The sequence below is a fragment of the Theropithecus gelada genome, chromosome 7a (assembly GCF_003255815.1).
Source record: "Theropithecus gelada isolate Dixy chromosome 7a, Tgel_1.0, whole genome shotgun sequence".
Lineage (NCBI taxonomy): Eukaryota > Metazoa > Chordata > Mammalia > Primates > Cercopithecidae > Theropithecus > Theropithecus gelada.
In genome coordinates this window covers 18,656,453-18,675,207 of record NC_037674.1, presented here as the reverse complement: position 1 = coordinate 18,675,207, position 18,755 = coordinate 18,656,453, and the positions used below count along the sequence as shown (strand labels likewise).

Below are 18,755 nucleotides of genomic sequence, written 5' to 3'. Positions count from 1 at the left end.
TCTCAGAGTGCTGGGATTACAGGCATGAGCCACCGCACCCGGCTTATTTTTCCTCTTGGGGTGGCCCCCAGCCCTGCCTGCATGCAGCTGCTTGGGTCAGGAAGGGTAGGAGCCTGCACGTCCTCACTCCGCCCCATGTGTCAGCTGCACCTGTCCCCGTGAGGAGCCGTTGGGCATTTCCGTGGTGCCCTGTCACTGCCCTGTCACTGTCCTGTCACTGCCCTGTCACTGCCCTGTCATGCTGTGTTCCAGGTGGCTCCCTGCCATCAGGAGAGGGCCACCTGAGTTGCCCTTGCAGGAATGTGAAACCTCGCTTGTCTGCCAAGCACTGGGTCCTCATGTTTAGTCATGGCTGTCCTTCCCTGTCCCTGGCTGTGTCACTGGAGAAGAACAGCAGGCAGGCTTCCTACTGGCCTGGGAAAGGCCTCCCAGGGGGATGTGGATGTTGGTCATTTCTGTCTTTCCAGCCTACCTTTCAAATTATTTTTCCTGTCCCCAACTAAAAGTTGGCTTTAAAAATTATTATACTCTGGGCCGAGCGTGGTGGCTCACGCCTGTTATCCCAGCACATTGGGAGGCTGAGGCAGGCTGATCACCTGAGGTCAGGCGTTCAAGACCAGCCCAGCCAACATGGCGAAGCCCCATCTCTACTAAAAATACAAAAATTAGCTGGGCGTGCTTGTGGCACCTGTAATCCCAGCTACTCGGGAGGCTGAGGCAGGAGAATCACTTGAACCCAGGAGGCAGAGTTTGTAGTGAGCTGAGATCCCACCATTGCACTCCAGCCTGGGGAACAAAAGTGAAACTCCATCTCAAAAAGAAAAAAAAAAATTATACTCTGTATCTTCCCCCCCCCCCTTCCCCTCCTCCTCCTCCTCCTCCTCCTCCTCCTCCTCCTCCTCCTCCTCCTTCGTTTCACTTATGTAAGCCTGTCTGGCTTTCTTTTTCCACCTCAGTTGAATAAACTAGATCATCTCAAAGCTCCTGTCCAGCTGGACATCCCCCAGGCCCTGGGACACTGGAATTCCTTCATGCCTGCTGCTATAGTGCCCCCTGAGGCCAGCTTCTAAGCAAGCCTCCCCTGACCTCACAACACAGTGAGGCTGGCCACCCAGGCCAGGCAGTAGCTCCTGCAGACAAACTGTGACAAAATAAATGTTCCACTGTGGAGCAAGGAAGCAGCACCAGCCAGGCACCACCCTTGGCTCCTGACTCCTGGTCTTCCTGTCACCCTACAGTGTGCACAGAATCTGTCATCTTCAGGTCCTTGTGGCTGATGGTTTTGGGGTTCACGACACCCAGCGTAATTGTGTGATACAAAGCAAAGAGCCGTGGACTCCCTCATGGTGTGACCCTGGTTCCCCCAGGGGTAAAATGATAACGTAACAATAAGAGTGTCAGCCCGACCTTCCCTCATAGGGTTGCTGTGAAGATCAAATGAGGAAATGTATTCTAAACTGCTTTGTGGCTGGGCATGGTAGCTCACTCCTGTAATCCTGGCACTTTGGGAGGCCAAGGTGGGGGGATCACCTGAGGTCAGGAGTTAGAGACCAGCCTGGCCAACATGGTGAAACCCCATCTTTGAAATACAAAAACTTAGCCAAAAAATTATACACAAAAAAATTATATACAAAAAATTGTATATAAATTGTATTATATTACAAAATATATAAATTAAATATTTATATATTTATTTATAAATAAATATAAAGTCTTTGTATATATAAAGTATACATAAATAAGTATGTATATTTAGTTTACATAAAAATAAATATAAAGTATTTGTAAGCTGGAGTCATCACATTATTTAACTTCAAACTATACTACAGGGCAACAATAACCAAAACAGCATGGTACTGGTACAAAAACAGGCCTATAGACCAATGGAACAGAATAGAGAGCCCAGAAATAAGGCCCCACACCTACAACCATCTGATTTTCAACAACACTGACAAAAACAACCAATGGGGAAAGGACTCCCTATATGGGTATATGGTGCTGGGATAACTGGCTAACCATATCCAGAAGATTGATACTGGACCCCTTCTTTACATTGTATACAGAAATCAATTCGAGATGGATTAAAGACTTAAATGTAAAACGCAAAACTATAAAAACCCTGGAAGACAATCTAGATAATACCATCCTAGACATAGTATTGGGCAAAGATTTCATGATGAAGATGCTGAAAGCAATCACAACAAAAGCAAAAATTGACAAATGGGATCTAATTAAACTTAAATGCTTCTGTACAGCAAAAGAAACTATCAACAGAGTAAACAGACAACCTACAGAATGGGAGGAAATATTTGCAAACTATGCATCTGACAAAGATCTAATATCCAGTCTCTATAAGGAACTTAAACAAATTTATAAGAGAAAAACAATCTCAATAAAAAGTGGGCAAAAGACATGAACAGACATTTTTCAAAAGAAGACATACATGTGGCCAAGAAGCATGTGAATGAAAGTTCAATATCACTGATCATTAGAAAAATGTAAATCAAAACCACAATGAGATACCATCTTATACTAGTTAGAATGGCTATTATTAAAAAGTAAAAAAACAACAGATGCTGGCGAGGCTGTGGAGAAAAGGGAACACATATACACTGTTAGTGGGAGTGTAAATTAGTTCAACCATTGTGGAAAGCAGTATGGTGATTCCTCAAAGAGCTCAAAACAGAACTACCATTTGACCCAGCAATCCTATTACTGGGTATATACCCAGATGAATATAAATCATTCTATCATAAAGACAAATGCATGCAAATATTCATTGCAGCACTATTCACAATAGTGAAGACATGGAATCAACTAAATGCCCATCAATGACACATCAGATAAAGAAAATGTGGTACATATATGCCACGGAATACTATGCAGCCATAAAAAATAATGAGATCGTGTCTTTTGCAGGAATATGGATGGAGCTGGAGCCCATTATCTTTAGCAAACTAACACAGGAACAGAAAACCAAATATCTCATGTTCTCACTTAGAAGTTGGAACTAAATGGTGAGAACTTAAGAACACAAAGAAGGAAACAACAGACACTGGGGTCTACTTGAGGGTGGAGAGGGTGGGAGGAGGGAGAGGAGCAGAAAAAAGAACTATTGGGTACTAGGCTTAGTATTCAGTGGTGAAATAATCAGTACAACAAATCCCCTTGACACGAGTTTACTTATGTGACAAATCTGCACATGTACCTCCGAACCTGAAATAAAAGTTAAAAAAACTTTTTTTTAAATTGAAGTGCTTTGTAAATTGTGAAGCACACTCACAGAGGCCCTCTACCAGTTTAACCCCTTCTCCAGGGTGACTGTCTCTGTTTCTAGGGGTGGAAAAGGAAGGGGAGAGAGGAATCCACTGGCGTCTGCCAGCTGCGGCTTCCCTGTGCAGTCATCTGTGGGGCACCTCCTCACCCTCCCTCAGACCCGGGCACCCAGCCCGTCATGGGCTCTGATTCTACAGGCAAAGAAACTGTCACCTGCTCAGGGGCACAATGGAAATTCATGGCAGGGCCAGAATCAGCACCCAAGTCTCTCTGGCTCTTAGAAAGGTCTGACAGCATCTGTAAAATTAGAGAATAAAAGGAGGTTCTGGAGGTTCTCCACCCCCACCCAGTGAGTACTGGCCTGCCCCATGCGGATGGCAGGTGTGTCCTCACTTCTCTGTTCAGGTGTCCCTCCCCTGTGGGCACAGCCCTGCTTCCTTCCAGACAGGAAGGTGCTCATCCACTCTGCTCAGCCTCCCTGTCTCTCCCTGTCCCCTCCCCTGGGCTGAGGAACAAGCTGCCGCATCGGAGCTGCCTCCCTCTCCCCAGCACCCTCACCCACTTGCCCTCTGACTAATGGCTCACAGGAATCGAATGAGGGGCTAAACCTACACATAGCTCCCTAGGCCCAGAGCCCAGGTCGCATTCAGCCCCAGGGTCCAGGCAGAGGAGCTGGCTGCGGTATTCCTGGCCCCGTGCATGGGCTTCATGCTCCTGTGGTGCTTCTGCCTCCTCTCTCCCGTCCAGTGGCTACCTTAAACAAGCCTGCTCTAAGTGCGCCTGACCATGCGAGGTCCTCTGGGGGAGGCCCAGGCCCTCCAAGATGGGTGTGAGTTCCCTACCCTCTCCTCAAGGTTGGGGCGTGGGCAGAGCTGCCAAGAATTCCAGCCACTCAGGCTGGCACAACTCAAGGGACTTTACTCAGAGTAACTGCCTTATTGATCCCAAATTCTCTCAACTGTTCCCAGCTGCTTTGGACTGGCCTCAGGGCACCACAAAACAGGCTGATGTCCAGCTGGTCATTGGGCACTTTCTCCTTTGGCCACCACAGTTACCCCAGCTGCACTTACCTTCCTGTTCCCCTCACACTTACACTCTCCTGCCTATGCCTCTTCCTCCTTCCCAGCTAACCCATCTCAGCATGTGGGTTCAGGCATTCATCCATTTGTCTATGTAGGGATCATTTTTTTTTTTTTTTTTTTTTTTTGAGGCGGAGTCTCGCTGTGTCACCCAGGCTAGAGTGCAGTGGCCGGATGTCGGCTCACTGCAAGCTCCGCCTCCCGGGTTTACGCCATTCTCCTGCCTCAGCCTCCCGAGTAGCTGGGACTACAGGAGCCCGCCACCTCGCCCGGCTAGTTTTTTGTATATTTTTTAGTAGAGACGGGGTTTCGCTGTGTTAGCCAGGATGGTCTCGATCTCCTGACCTCATGATCCGCCCGTCTCGGCCTCCCAAAGTGCTGGGATTACAGGCTTGAGCCACCACGCCCGGCCTAGGGATCATTTTTTAATTCATTCACTCTATCAGGCAATAAATAGAAACTGGAAAACCAACTATGTTCCAGATATTGCAGCAGGCAAGCACTTATGAAGCACCCAGGCTCTGGAGTCTGACAGTTGCATTCAAAATCTGGCTCTACCAGTTCTTTGTGAATGATTTATTTAATGTCTTTAAGCCTCAATTTCCTCATCTGTAATGTAGGAACAATAACAGTAACTAACTATAGGGATGTTGTAAGACCAAGTGGAGTCATGCATATAAATACCTCAAAATAGTATCCGGTATTAAAAGCTACTGCTGGTTGTATTAGTCGTTCTGCTACTATTAGCCACTGTCATTATTAATCTCTGGGAACGCTGTTTTTTTTTTTTTTTTTTTTTTTGAGACGGAGTCCCACTCTGTCGTCGCCCAGGCTGGAGTGCAGTGGCTGGATCTCAGCTCACTGCAAGCTCCGCCTCCTGGGTTCACGCCATTCTCCTGCCTCAGCCTCCCGAGTAGCTGGAACTACAGGCGCCCACCACCTCACCCGGCTAGTTTTTTGTATGTTTTAGTAGAGACGGGGTTTCACCGTGTTAGCCAGGATGGTCTTGATCTCCTGACCTCGTGATCTGCCCGTCTCGGCCTCCCAGAGTGCTGGGATTACAGGCTTGAGCCACCGCGCCCGGCCTGGGAACGCTGTTAATAACACACAGTCCATGCCCTCCAGGGTGATTGGGGGAAAGACAGATAAGTATTTATAATGTTGAGGCATAAGTTGGCTAATAGGAAATGCAGGTGCAGCAGAGGAAGGGTGTCAGGAAGACTTCCTGAAGGGGGGATGCTTGAGCCTGGGTACTGGAGAAAATAGACAAGTGAGAGGAGGACATTTCAGAAGGAGAGAAGCTGATACATGCAAGAGAGAGGGAGGTGCGGGAGAGAGGGGGTCAGCCTGCTTGGCCTCCAGGTGGGCAGGAGAAGACCCTCCAGGCCTTGAGGGTGGTGCTGAGAAGTCTGGACTCTACCCACTGTGGGATCTTGAGCAGGGGAGCAACCTGATGGAATTGGCACTTCAGAAAAATCACCGGTGACTCATTTGGAGAAAGGGTGAATGGGAAGCTGGTTAGGAGTTGTCCAGGTAAGCAGGGGCTTCCATGAAGGCAGAGCAAGGGGCACAGTTTCAGGACAGCATCAGGAATTGGGCTGGACTGATGGGCTAAAGGGAGGTCAGGAAGCAGGGAAGTACAAGGTGGCATGCAGGTGTCCCCTGGAGTGATGGATGGACAGTGTCCTCCCTCACCAAGACTAGACTTGCAAGGGGAAGGGCAGGTATTTTGAGAGGAAGGAGCAAGGGGAGGAGTTCCATTTGGGCTGCTCGCCTGTGAAGTGTCCAAGGTTCCCCCAGCAGAGCTGTCCAGCAGAAGGTGCCTCTGCAGTACACAGTTCTGGGGTCCCCAGTGTCACGCGGGAGCCAGTAGAGTGAGAAGAGAGGAGATGGGGACAGATCCCTGGGAGGCACCAGTTCGAGGAGGGAAAGCTGTGACGGGGACTGAGAGGAAGAGGACAGTGTGGATGGGGAGACAGGCAGACAATCAAGGGAGAGAAGTCTCCTCAGCCCAGGAGGAGTGGTCAGTACCGGCAGGGCTGCAGGAGGCCTTGCAATGTAAGAGCAGGAAAGGCGCCCAGTGCCCAGCCTTCAGAGCGGGGAGATGAGCGTGGTGTCGAGGCAGCTGTGAAACAGAAGGCAGCCCGCAGCGGGTGAGGGGTGGTGGGAGGCAAAGCAGTGGGCAAGGAGCTTGGCCAAGAAGTGGAGTTGAGAGAAAGGGCAGGGGCTGCCAGGGAACTGGGGATGAGAGTTGAAGGTGGATGTGCTGTGTTAAAATAGTGAACTGCATTTGTGCACATATACCCTATAAGCTATAAGAGGTGAGTGGAGTGTGGACCATGGGCTGCCAGGGTCGGTGAAGGATACCAGGATGGCTGGGTGAAAACTTGCTCTAAAAACCATTGACTGGGTAGCTTTTGCAGAGACGATACCCCGAAACCAAAAGGCCACTGCAAATTCCCTGAAATCCTGGAATGAGACCTTCACCTCCAGGCTGGCTACTTTACCTGAGAATCCACCAGCTATTGACTGGGCTTACTATAAGGCCAATGTGGCCAAAGCAGGCTTGGTGGATGACTTTGAGAAGAAGTTTAATGCCCTGAAGTTTCCTGTACCAGAGGATAAATATACTGCCCAGGTGGATGCTGAAGAAAAAGAAGATGGGAAAACTTGTGCTGAGTGGGTGTCTCTCTCAAAGGCAGGGTTGGAGAGTATGAGAAACAGCTGGAGAAGATGAGGAACTTAATTCCATTTGATCAGTCCACTAAGGACTTGAATGAAGCTTTCCCAGACACCAAATTAGACAAGAAAAAGTATCCCTATTGGTCTCACCAACCAATCAAGAATTTATAAAATTAAGTCCAGGAAGAAGCTCTGGCCCTTATATTACACATTCTGGACATTAAAAATAAAAATAATTATATAATTTTTTTTAAAAAAAGCTGAGTGGAGACAGAGAGAATTGAAAATACAGAAGGGAGGACAATGCTGGTGAATGAGGTTCCCAAGAGAGAAGGACCCACAAAGCAGGGGATGTGGGGAGAAGTGCCCAGGGCACAGAAAGACAGGGTGGGCACGGGGGTCCCACCCACTCCACAGGCAGAGCCCTTCCCTCTCCTGTCCTCTCTCTCCTTCCACCTGCGCTTTTCTCCCTACGAAAGGGCTTGTGCCTTTCTTCCTAGGATCAAGGCCCTTGCTCACCTGCATTCCCGCCCTCTCACCTATTTCCAAACCTCCTCCACAAATTTTCCCAATTTTTCTTCCTCTATTTTATTTGTGATTATTTGCTTTTGTTTGTGATTTGTCCTGGACCTGCCAGGTCTCACACAAGACAATGCCACTGCCGAAGCTAAGTACAGTGAAATCATATTAAAGGAGATCCAGACAGAGTGGTTCTGTTTGCATTTAATGTTCAGGAAGTGACTTTTCAGGATAAGAGAAAGGCCTTGGTTACCTAGCAGGGTTCTCAGCTCAGTGAGGTGCTTTACGGTGTGAGCAGAGTCTTGGGACCCTGATGCTACTTCCAGCAGCCCCCTGCATCCCTCTGGCAGGCCTATCAGCTCGCTTCTCCCTCCTGACTTCTCCACCACAGCACAGCACCTGCCTGGGAATGCCCTATTGCTCAAGAGCTATCAAAGGCCTACATGGCACAAGGCTGTGACAGTTCACCAGCTTCCACACCTCCTCTCAATCCAGCAACACCGCCAAGAAAAACGCGAGGGCAAGTGAGCAAACCAGTTGTGATCTGCTTGGTAATCAGGTGGCAGTGCAGCAGTCCAGCCCCGCCTTCGGTTCTCCTGGAGTCTTCCAATGGAAGGGGAAGCAGACACTCTGGCACCAGTTTACTGAAGCTCCAGACCGCCCAGCTGTTCTGTGGGGAGCATCCCAGGAACCGGAGGCAGCCACCATGGCCCAAGGTAGGGAAAGCCCCTGTGGCCACTGGAGTTCAGGGATAAAAAGGACAGGGAGAGACTGTAGGAAGTCAAGGGGTGGAGGGTGTATTCAGAGAAATAAAGAAGTAAATACAGAACTGAGTCAGGAAAAGCAAGAACCGCAGAAACCTCAGTATTCATCGGTGGCTTGAGAACCACCAGCGTAGAGGTTGACAGGTAAACACAGCCACACAGCTGCATGCTAACATGCCTGCCTCCATAGCCAGGTGGGACAGGGCAGGACCAGGGATGAGGGGGTCAGGGTTTCTGTCCTTCTCAGCTACTAGCTGACCCTTTGACGTCGGACGGTCACTTTGCCTCTAGTTTTCAACCCCCTTGCCTGAAAAAGGAGAGATTGGATCAGACAATCTTGAAATTGTCTTCCAGCTCTTAAGTTCTCTGAATCTTCATATCTTCTCTTCCTCCTCCATTTCCGAGGGTCTATTTCTTATCTTAGCTAATCTTGCCATCGCCAGCCTTCTCGCTATATCATCCCCTTCTCTCTGGAAAGAGGTGCTATGAAGATTAAATCGTCAGTTGAAATCATTCAGAGGAATAAGCTTTCAACTTCCTCTACAACTGTAACAGCCTTACCTTTATTTATTACTTTTTTTTTTTTTTTTTTTTTGAGACGGAGTCTCACTCTGTCGTCCAGGCTGGAGTGCAGTAGCGTGATCTCAGCTCACTGCAACCTCCGCCTCCCAGGTTCAAGCGATTCTCCTGCCTCAGCCTCCCGAGTAGCTGGGATTACAGGCGCGCGTCACCACACCCAGCTAATTTTTGCATTTTTAGTAGAGACGGGGTTTCATCATGCTTGTCAGGCTGGTCTCAAACTCCTGACCTTGTGATCCTCCTGCCTCTGCCTCCCAAAGTGCTGGGATTACAGGCGTGAGCCACTGCACCCGGCCCCATATTTATTACTTTTTGTGTTTAAATTTTTGTTTTAAAATTTTCATAACTTTTTTTTTTTTTTTTTTTTTTTGAGACGGAGTCTCGCGCTGTCGCCCGGGCTGGAGTGCAGTGGCCGGATCTCAGCTCACTGCAAGCTCCGCCTCCCGGGTTTGCGCCATTCTCCTGCCTCAGCCTCCCGAGTAGCTGGGACTACAGGCGCCCGCCACCTCGCCCAGCTAGTTTTTTGTATTTTTTAGTAGAGACGGGGTTTCACTGTGTTAGCCAGGATGGTCTTGATCTCCTGACCTCATGATCCGCCCGTCTCGGCCTCCCAAAGTGCTGGGATTACAGGCTTGAGCCACCGCGCCCGGCCAAATTTTCATAACTTTTAATTGCACAACAAAGATGGGAATACATAGTTGGAGTAAAATAGATCAATAATTATAGATATAGTCTATCTATAGACTATAGACTATAGTCCTCTGCCTGCCATCCCCAATGGCAACCTCATCTCCAGAGTGAACACTGTTACCTGTCTTTTGTCTACACATTTACATTCAGACATATATTTACTCAATGTAATACATAGGATTAGCATGTGTGGTCTTTTTTGGTATATCCATGGTATCATCATGTTGTATGTATATTTCTGCAACTTGATTTATTTCACTACACAGTATGTCTGGGAGCTCTGTCCATACCAGTCAGTACCTATAGATCTACCTCAACTTTTCCCATAGTATCAGTGCAAGTAATTTCTAATCCAGTCCCCTATTGATGGGCATTTAGGTTGCTTTCAGTTTTCCAGTTACACGAGCAATATTGCAAGGAACATCCTTATCCATGCCTCTGTGTGCTCATGTGGGAGTGTCTTTCTAGGATAACTACGAAGATCACTTACTTTAAAAAGTTTTTCTACAATCTCTGTTTATTTCCTGATCATTTCACCCAATTCTCTTCTCACCTCAAGGAAAACACATATGCCCAGTAGCCAATGAACCTCCTATTTGAATAGATGGCACCTGGGCTGAAGAGTCATCCCTGTCTTAGGCAGAGATTAACATGGCCCAGGATGTCTCTAGAGGATGGAATTCTGCCCCAGCACTTGCTGCCAGGCAGATGCTGCCATGCCTGCTGAGTAGCCTGAGTCATGTGCCCAACCTGAACTGCAGCCAGTTAGTGCTGTCTAATCAATTGGTCTCCAAAAGGGGTGAGCTTCTTTTTCCACTATTAGGTAAAAGCCAAGTGCTTTCTTAGCTGGCAGTGGGTGTGGACATTTTTTTGATCATGAGTGAAAGTCAACAGTGGGCAACAGCTGTTGGGTGATGGGAAGAGCACTGGACTGGGCTCAGGAATCTGGTTTAACCGTAGGCAAGATATTTAACCCACCTGAACCTTAGTTTTCTCATCTCCAAGTGTGGATGACATGACATTTTGTCCCTCCAAGGATGCGATGAAGATTAAATGAGATAACTGTCCTAGCATACCTGGCACAGTGCCTGGCACATAGTAGATAGGCCCTCAATAAGATGTTGATTAAATCTGAAATCTGAAATAAGTACAGGGTGATTTTGCAAAAGATAGAGAATTCTATTCAACCTAGCAAATCTGAGTACCTACAATATGCTGATCATTATGCTTAATTTCTTTATAATGAAAAACTAGTTTATGAAAAAGATGTGTGTTAAAGTAATCAAAAGCACTCAAAGAGACTTAAGACAAAGTTTAATACTTATTAGGGTATTTTGGTACAATTTGGTTCATATTTGTTTATAACAACTTTATTGAGATATAATTCATATACCATCAAGTTCACCTTTATAAAGTCCACAATTCAGTGGTTTTTCATATACTCACAAAGTTTTGCAAGCATCGCCACTATCTAGTTCCAGAACATTCCGTTACCTCAAAAAGAAATCCCATACACATTGGCAGTCACATCCCATTCCACCTTTCTTTAGCCCCTAGCAAACCCGAATCTACTTTCTGTCTCTATGAATTTGCCTATTCTGGACATTTCGTATAAATATAATCATATAATGTGTGTCTTTTTATGTCTGACTGACTTCTTTCACTTAGCACAGTATTTTCAAGGTTCATCCATATTTGGTATGTTAAGCATTCTTTTTTTACAGCCAGATAACATTCCTTTGTATGACATATCATTTTGTTTATCTGTTCTTCAGTTGATGGACAATTGAGTTGTTTCTACTTTTTGGCTATTATGAATAATACTGCTATCATTATTCAGGTATCATGTGAACGTGTTTTCATTTGTCTTGGGTATATACCTGGGGATGGAATTGTTAGGTAATATGGTAACTCTTTGTTGAATGTCTTGAGGAACTTCCAGACTGTTTTCCAAAGTGCTGCACCATTTTACAACCCCATCAGCAATGTATGAGGATTCCACTTTCTCTGCATCTCCACTAACACTTGTTATTATAGTCATCCTAGTGGAGGCAAGATGGTATCTCGTTTGTATTTCCCTAGGACTAATGATGTTGAGCATCTTTTCATGTACTTATTAGCCTTTTGCGTATCTCCTTTGGAGAAATGTGTGTTTAGGTCCGTTGCCCATTTTAAATTTGAGTTGTCTTTTTTATTGTAGAGTTATATGATTTTTTTAAAAGTATTCTGGATATAAGTCCCTTACCAGATATATGATTTACAAATATTTCCTAACATTCTGTGGGTGTTCTTTTCACTTTCTTGACAATGTTCTCGAAGACAAACAATTATTATTTTGATGAGGTCCACTTTATTTGGTTTTTCTCTCACTGCTTGTACTTCTGCTGTCATATCTGAGAAACTGTTGCCTAGTCTAAGATCACGAAGACTTACATCTATGTTTTCTTCTAGGAGTTTCATAGCTCTAGCTTTTATGTTTAGGTCTTTGATCCATTGTGAGTTAATTTTTAATAAATGGTGTGAGTTATGCATCCAACTTCATTCTTTTGCATGTGGATATCCACTTGTCCCAGCACCACTTTTTGAAAAGAGCATTCTTTCCCCCATTGAATTGTCTTGGCACCCTTGTCAAAGATCAATTGCCTGTAAATGTGAGTTTCTTGCTAGACTCTCAGTTCTATTCCACTGATCTATATGTCTATCCTTATGCCACTACCACATTGCCTTGATCAAGAAATGCCACTCCTCTAATTTTGTTTTCACTTTTCAGCATTGTCTGGATAGTATGGATCCCTTGTATTTCCATATGAATTTTAGGATCCACTTGTCAATTTCTACAAAATGGCTGTTGGGATTTTGTTAGGGGTTGTGTTGAATCTGTAGAAAAACTTGTTATTTTAATGATATTGCCTTCCAATCCATGAAGATGGAATGTCTTTTTATTTATTTAGGTCTTCTTTAATTTCTTTCGATGATGTTTTGTGGTATAGGTTTTGCCCTTCTTTTGTTACATTTACTAAGTCATTCTTTTTGATGCTGTTATAAATGGAATTGTTTTCTTAATTTTATTTTCAGGTTACTCTTTGCAAATGTATAAAAATACAATCGGTTTTTGTATATTGATATTGTGTCCTACAACCTTGCTGAATTCATTTATTAATTCTATTTTTTTGGTGGGTTCCTTAGGATTTTCTATATACAAGATTATGTCACATGTAAATAGAAACAATTTTACTTCTTTCCAATCTGTTTGTCTTTGATTTCTTTTCCTTTTCTTTCTTTCTTTCTTTTTTTTTTTCCTTTTTGCCTAATAGCCCTAGCTAGAACCTCTAGTAGAATGTTAAATAGATGTGACAACAGCAGACATTCTTGTCTTGTTCCTTATCTTAGCAAGAAAGCATCCAGTCTTTTACTATTAAGTATGGTATTGGCTGTGGGCTTTGGAGTGCAGTGGTGCGATCTTGGCTCACTGTAACCTCCACCTCCCGGGTTCAAGCAATTCTCTGCTTCAGCTTCCCGAGTAGCTGGGATTACAGGGACCCACCACCACTCCCAGCTAATTGTTGTATTTTTAGTAGAGATGGGGTTTCACCATCTTAGCCAGGCTGGTCTTGAACTCCTGACCTTGTGATCCACCCGCCTCGGCCTCCCAAAGTGCTGGAATTACAGGCGTGAGCCACTGCGCCTAGCTGGAAGTCCCCTTCTATTCTTAATTTGTTGAGTATTTTTATCATGAAAGAATGTTGGATTCTGTTGAATGCATTGGTTCACTTTTAAAAAGTCTAAATACAACCAAGACAAAGCAGCTAAGTCTCTGTACTTATTGGCTTATATCTAGAGGCAAAAGACAGACACATAAAAAAGTGGCTAAGAAAAACATCTGGGGCCAGGTGCGGTGGCTCATGCCTATAATCCCAGCACTTTGGGAGGGCGAGGCAGGCGGATCACAAGGTCAGGAGATCGAAACCATCCTGGCTAACACGGTGAAACCCTGTCTCTACTAAAAAATACAAAAAATTATCCAGGTGTGGTGGTGGGCACCTGTAGTTCCAGCTACTCGGGAGGCTGAGGTAGGAGAATGGCGTGAACCTGGGAGGCAAAGCTTGCAGTCAGCCGACATCATGCCACAGTACTCCAGCTTGGGCGGCAGAGTGAGACTCTGTCTCAAAAAAAAAAAGAAAAGAAAAACATCTGAACACCTCATCCTAATCCTTACATGTTTATATAAACGAACACATGAGCCTGGCATGTAAATTAACTTGTCAATTAAGCAAGCGAGAGATTCAGTTAAGTGTATAGCTCAGTAGGTGATGGAAAGAAGGGTTGGCCAATTGAGGCAGGCTTCATAGAGCAGGTGGGTATCGGAGGAGAGTTGGAATTTGGTTAGAGAGTGAGGGGCCATTCTGAGTTGGGGCTATAACAGCAAATACAAAGACAGGGATTTGCTTGGTGATAGATTGGCTAGAGGAGAGGGCCAATGCTGGGAATGATGAGAAGTGAGAATGCAAGAATAAGCTAAGGCCAAGTATGAAAAGTCATGTCAAGTTAAGGAATGAGCCTTTTATATGATAGACTGTAGGAGATCTCAGAACTTGTAAAGCAAAAGAATGGCATGATTAAATTGTCTTGAGGAAAGGTGATCTGATAATGCATTAAGAGATGGGAGATGGGGAGAGAGGAGGCAGGAGACCTCATGGAGGCTATTACCGTCACTAGGTATGAGAAGACATTGGAATTATGTGAATGTGGAAAGGGATGGATAGACACCAGAGATATTTTAATGGCAGGCATGAAGAGAGTTAGTGACATGCGAATGGGCATAGGCTGAGAAGGAGATGGGTGAGCCAATGGTGATTTAAAGGCTGTGAGCCCACCAGGTGACTGGGACCGTAGCAGAACCATGGTCAAACATGGAAAAATCAAACACAGACCCTTCTGGCAGAGACTAGTGAGGTCAGTCTGTGTTTTAGCAGAGTCTCCAGAAGGTGGGGAATGGAACTTTCTTTGACTGTCATCAGCATCCAAGCTCCCAGGGCACTGAGCACACGGCCTGTGGTGGTCAGAGAGCCAGCAGATCGATGGTGGCTCCAGCCTGTAATCCCAGCACTTTGGGAGGCTGAGATGGGCTGTTCACGAGGTCAGGAGATCGAGACCATCCTGGCTAACACGGTGAAACCCCGTCTCTACTAAAAAAATACAAAAAAGCTAGCCAGGCGAGGTGGCGGCGCCTGTAGTCCCAGCTACTCAGGGACTCCTGCTGAGGCAGGAGAATGGCGTGAACCCGGGAGGTGGAGCTTGCAGTGAGCCGAGATCGCGCCACTGCACTCCAGCCTGGGTGACAGAGTGAGACTCCGTCTCAAAAAAAAAAAAAAGAGAGCCAGCAGATGGCTAAAAGAAGAGCAGCTAGCGGCCGGGCACCGTGGCTCACGCCTGCAATCCCAGCACTTTTGGAGGCCGAGGCAGGCGGATCATGAGGTCAGGAGATCGAGACCATCCTGGCTAACATGGTGAAACCCCGTCTCTACTAAAAATACAAAAAATTTAGCCGGGTGTGGTGGCGGGTGCCTGTTGTCCCAGCTACTCGGGAGGCTGAGGCAGGAGGAGAATGGCCTGAACCCGGGAGGCGGAGCTTGCAGTGAGCTGAGATCGCACCACTGCGCTCCAGCCTGGGCGATGGTGTGAGACTCTGTCTCAAAAAAGAAAAAAAAAAAAAAAAGAAGAGCAGGTAGTCCAAGGAAAGTTAACCCCAGGGCAGTTAAAACAAGGAGTAGCTCCCCAGACCTGGAGGCTAGTACAGGGGCAAGTGAGACTGTTAACTTGAGTCCAAGAAAGTGGATGCTGGGGTGAATCTGAAGCCATGTGAGGCTGAAGGGAGCAATCAGACTTGGCCAGGTCTACAGAAGGACTTGGACAGAGGCAGAAAACCACGCCCCTCCGGAGTGTGTAAGGGAGAAGAAGATAGAGGGTCAGAGAGAGAGGAGAGGAAGGAAGAAAGAGAAACGTGCGTGCCTGGAACCTCATTAAATCCTCATCCTCACCCTGGCAGGCTGATCTTACGGACTCTATTTTACTGATGTGGAAACTGAGACTCAGGCTAAGTTACTTTCTCAAGTTTGCAGAACTAGTTAAGTGGTAGGTAGGATTGGCTCCACAACCCCACTCTTTTGTCTAACCCTGGCTGCCCCATTGCAGGGCTAGAAGTGGCCCTCACAGACCTCCAGAGCTCCAGAAATAATGTGCGGCATCACACGGAAGAGATCACTGTTGACCACCTCCTTGTTCGCCGGGGCCAGGCCTTCAACCTCACCCTGTACTTCAGGAACCGGGGCTTCCAGCCAGGCCTGGACAACATCATCTTCGTGGTTGAGACTGGTAAGAACCCCAGCTGGCTCGCAGGGGCTAACTGTGTGTGTCTGGGAGGGGATTTTCGGGGGTTTGGAGGTCGCCATAGAGGGCCTCAGCTCTACTTCCCTCCTAGGACCACTGCCAGACCTGGCCTTGGGGACTCGGGCTGTGTTCAGCCTGGCACGCCATCACAGCCCCAGTCCCTGGATCGCCTGGCTGGAGACCAATGGGGCCACCTCCACAGAAGTGAGCTTGTGCGCTCCTCCCACGGCGGCCGTGGGTCGGTACCTCTTGAAAATCCACATCGACTCCTTCCAGGGGTCTGTGACGGCCTACCAGCTCGGGGAGTTCATCCTGCTCTTCAATCCCTGGTGCCCGGGTAAGGCAGGGTGCCCATGCGGGGCCCTCCTTTCTCTTCTGTCAGTGCTGCCAGAGAGACAGGCTCAAGGATTTCTAGACCCGGCTCCCGGGCCACCCAGAGCCTCCCAAATTCCCTGCACTCAGCATCGGCCCCAACCACCACCAATTAGGGCGGAACCTTGCCATTCATTTACTTATTTAGAATTTTCAAGTTATAAACCAAATCATCTTTGCTTAAACAGAAAAACTGTTACAATTAAGTTTGATCATGAATAACATCTACCTTCATCATATATTTTTAAGTTAACTAGAGTTTTTTTCCTCATTATAAAAGTAATGAATGCACTGCATTAAGTATTTATGGAATGAAGGAAAGGGTTTAAAGAAAAGAAAGAAAAGTATAAAGTAAAAAGTAAAGCCTCCCAGTCTCTAAGTTCCATTCAACAGCAGTTCTATTCTTCCAGATTCCATTCACCTTTAACATTCTCTTTTGTAGTTTTACCAAAGTGTTCTATGCTTAATCGAATACGTACGCCTCTGTGTGTGTGATTCTACAACACACAGTGTAAGTGAGATTACGTAATACATACCATTCTCCAGCTTCTTTTTTTTTTAATTTAACAATTCAACTTTGGGCACATTTTCCTATCGGAGCATTCTTCTTAACAGCTACAATTATTCCACTGTTTGGATGCACTAGATATTTTTAACTAGTCCTCTATGGGCATTTTGGCTGTTTCCAGTTTTTGTTTTTTTCTTCTTCTTCTTCTATAAACAAAGTCACAGTGAATCTCTCAAACTACCTGTCTCTCAAGCCCTGACCTCTAAATCTAGTTGGGGACAGGGCTAGATACCTAGGCAGACACAAGGACACGATGTGGGCAGAAGGGATCAGGGGTAGAGAATGGATCTGCTGTGCCTTTGAGCAGAGGCCAGACTTGCAAGTCTGGCTTCTGACTTCGGGGACGATCCCCTTCCCATCTTCCCTCTCTTTCTACCTTCTCCCCCAGCCTTATCCCAAGGAGGCCTCCTGGGTCACATCAGGACCCAGAGCCCTGGCTGGGTTCTAACGCCTCTAACCACTTCCCATTTCCCTGTCCCTGAATGGCTCAGAATGCTCACCCATCAGCCAGGTGGAGAGACCCTGCCATGGGATCCAGGAGGGCCAGTCGACTGTTTTCCCTGTCTCTGTCTCTCTCTCTCTCTCTCTCTCTCTCTCTCTCTCTGAGGGCCTTCTGAGCAGTGGGGAGAAAAGCGTTAATGGTGGGGCCTTCTCTCTTGAGCTTGTGCCAGGCCCTGGGGAGACCCAACACTGGGCCTAGGGTTGGCGGGGGCTGAAGTGCCCTCTGGTGCTGCAGGACGGGAGGGTATTGGCTGGGAAGCCTCACCCTATAGCTCAAGCCACTGCTGGCCCTGGCTGAGAGGAGGGGGCTGTGTGGTCTCAACCATAAACCTGCAGCTTCTCGCCACACTGGCCCAAACCCTCAATAAAATACATCTCAGCAATGAGGGCTCCTGCACCAGCCTCCTATCAGGCTGTGTCTGAGGCTGCCTCTGAGGAGGGCACCTTTCCCTCAGGGTCAGGCAGAACTTCCAGACAGTTCCAGAACCCTGTGAGGAGGACGTCTGCGCCCATGGCCTTTTGTTTGTTCTTAACTTTAAAAAGATAATTTTAAACTTTTATTTTAGGTTCGGGGTACATGTACAGGTTTGTTATGTAGGTAAACTGCACATCACAGAGGTTTGGTTTGATGTGCGCATTATTTTGTTACCCAGGTAATCAGCATATTACCTAACAGGTAGTTTTTCAATCCTTACCTTCCTCCCACCCTCCACCCTCAGATAGGCCCCATTACTTTCAATGGCAAAAATCGCAATTACTTTTGCACCAACCTAATATTAAGATAGTTTTGAATCGGCTTCAAACACATGTTCATATGGGCAGCATGTGTATGTATGTGTATATATATACATTCGTGCTGTAAACATGGTTCATAGTCTGTAGAGACTTCATGTATCACATACAGATTTCCACGTCCATGTACACGATTTTGCTGCCTTACGTCTCTACGGTATGGAATTCCGCGGTGGAGCTGTACCAAAGCTAACTAACTACTCCCCAAGAATAGGGCGGTGGGTGGTTTCCAGCTTTGCAGTAGCACAAACAGCACTCAGACAAACAGCTTAGTGTCTAAATCTTTGTGCACATATGAAATGCTTTGCCCAGATTAAATACCTACAAAAAGAATAATGAGGTCAAGGCCAACCCTTAAGGTCTGGTTTGCTCTCTTCCAACCAAGATTAGTGTAGCAGAAAGAGTACAGAATATGGAACCAGCGGGCTGTGTTCAATTTCCAGCTCTGTACTGATGTGTGATTTGCGCAATTTACTTAATCACTCTGAGCCTGTTTCCTCAACCTTAAAATGGGGATAGGATGTAAATGTGCTTTGTAAACCAAGA

At 46.5% G+C, this 18,755-nt stretch overlaps 1 protein-coding gene and 1 pseudogene across 2 annotated transcripts in view; both read left to right on the top strand.

Moving 5' to 3' along the window:
- Positions 1-6,726: 6,726 nt before the first annotated feature.
- On the top strand, positions 6,727-7,208 carry LOC112628074 (annotated as a pseudogene).
- Positions 7,209-8,260: 1,052 nt separating this feature from the next.
- The window catches only part of TGM5 (transglutaminase 5), a 34,852-nt gene continuing 24,357 nt past the window's right edge, over positions 8,261-18,755 (top strand). The window contains exons 1-3 of one of the 2 annotated variants that reach the window (XM_025390480.1): positions 8,261-8,272; positions 15,782-15,961; positions 16,068-16,313. In XM_025390480.1, the coding sequence (XP_025246265.1) occupies positions 8,263-8,272; positions 15,782-15,961; positions 16,068-16,313 (436 nt within the window). In that variant the 5' untranslated portion in view covers positions 8,261-8,262. The remainder of the gene's footprint in view (positions 8,273-15,781; positions 15,962-16,067; positions 16,314-18,755) is intronic. The other variant, XM_025390481.1, reaches the window with a different exon arrangement.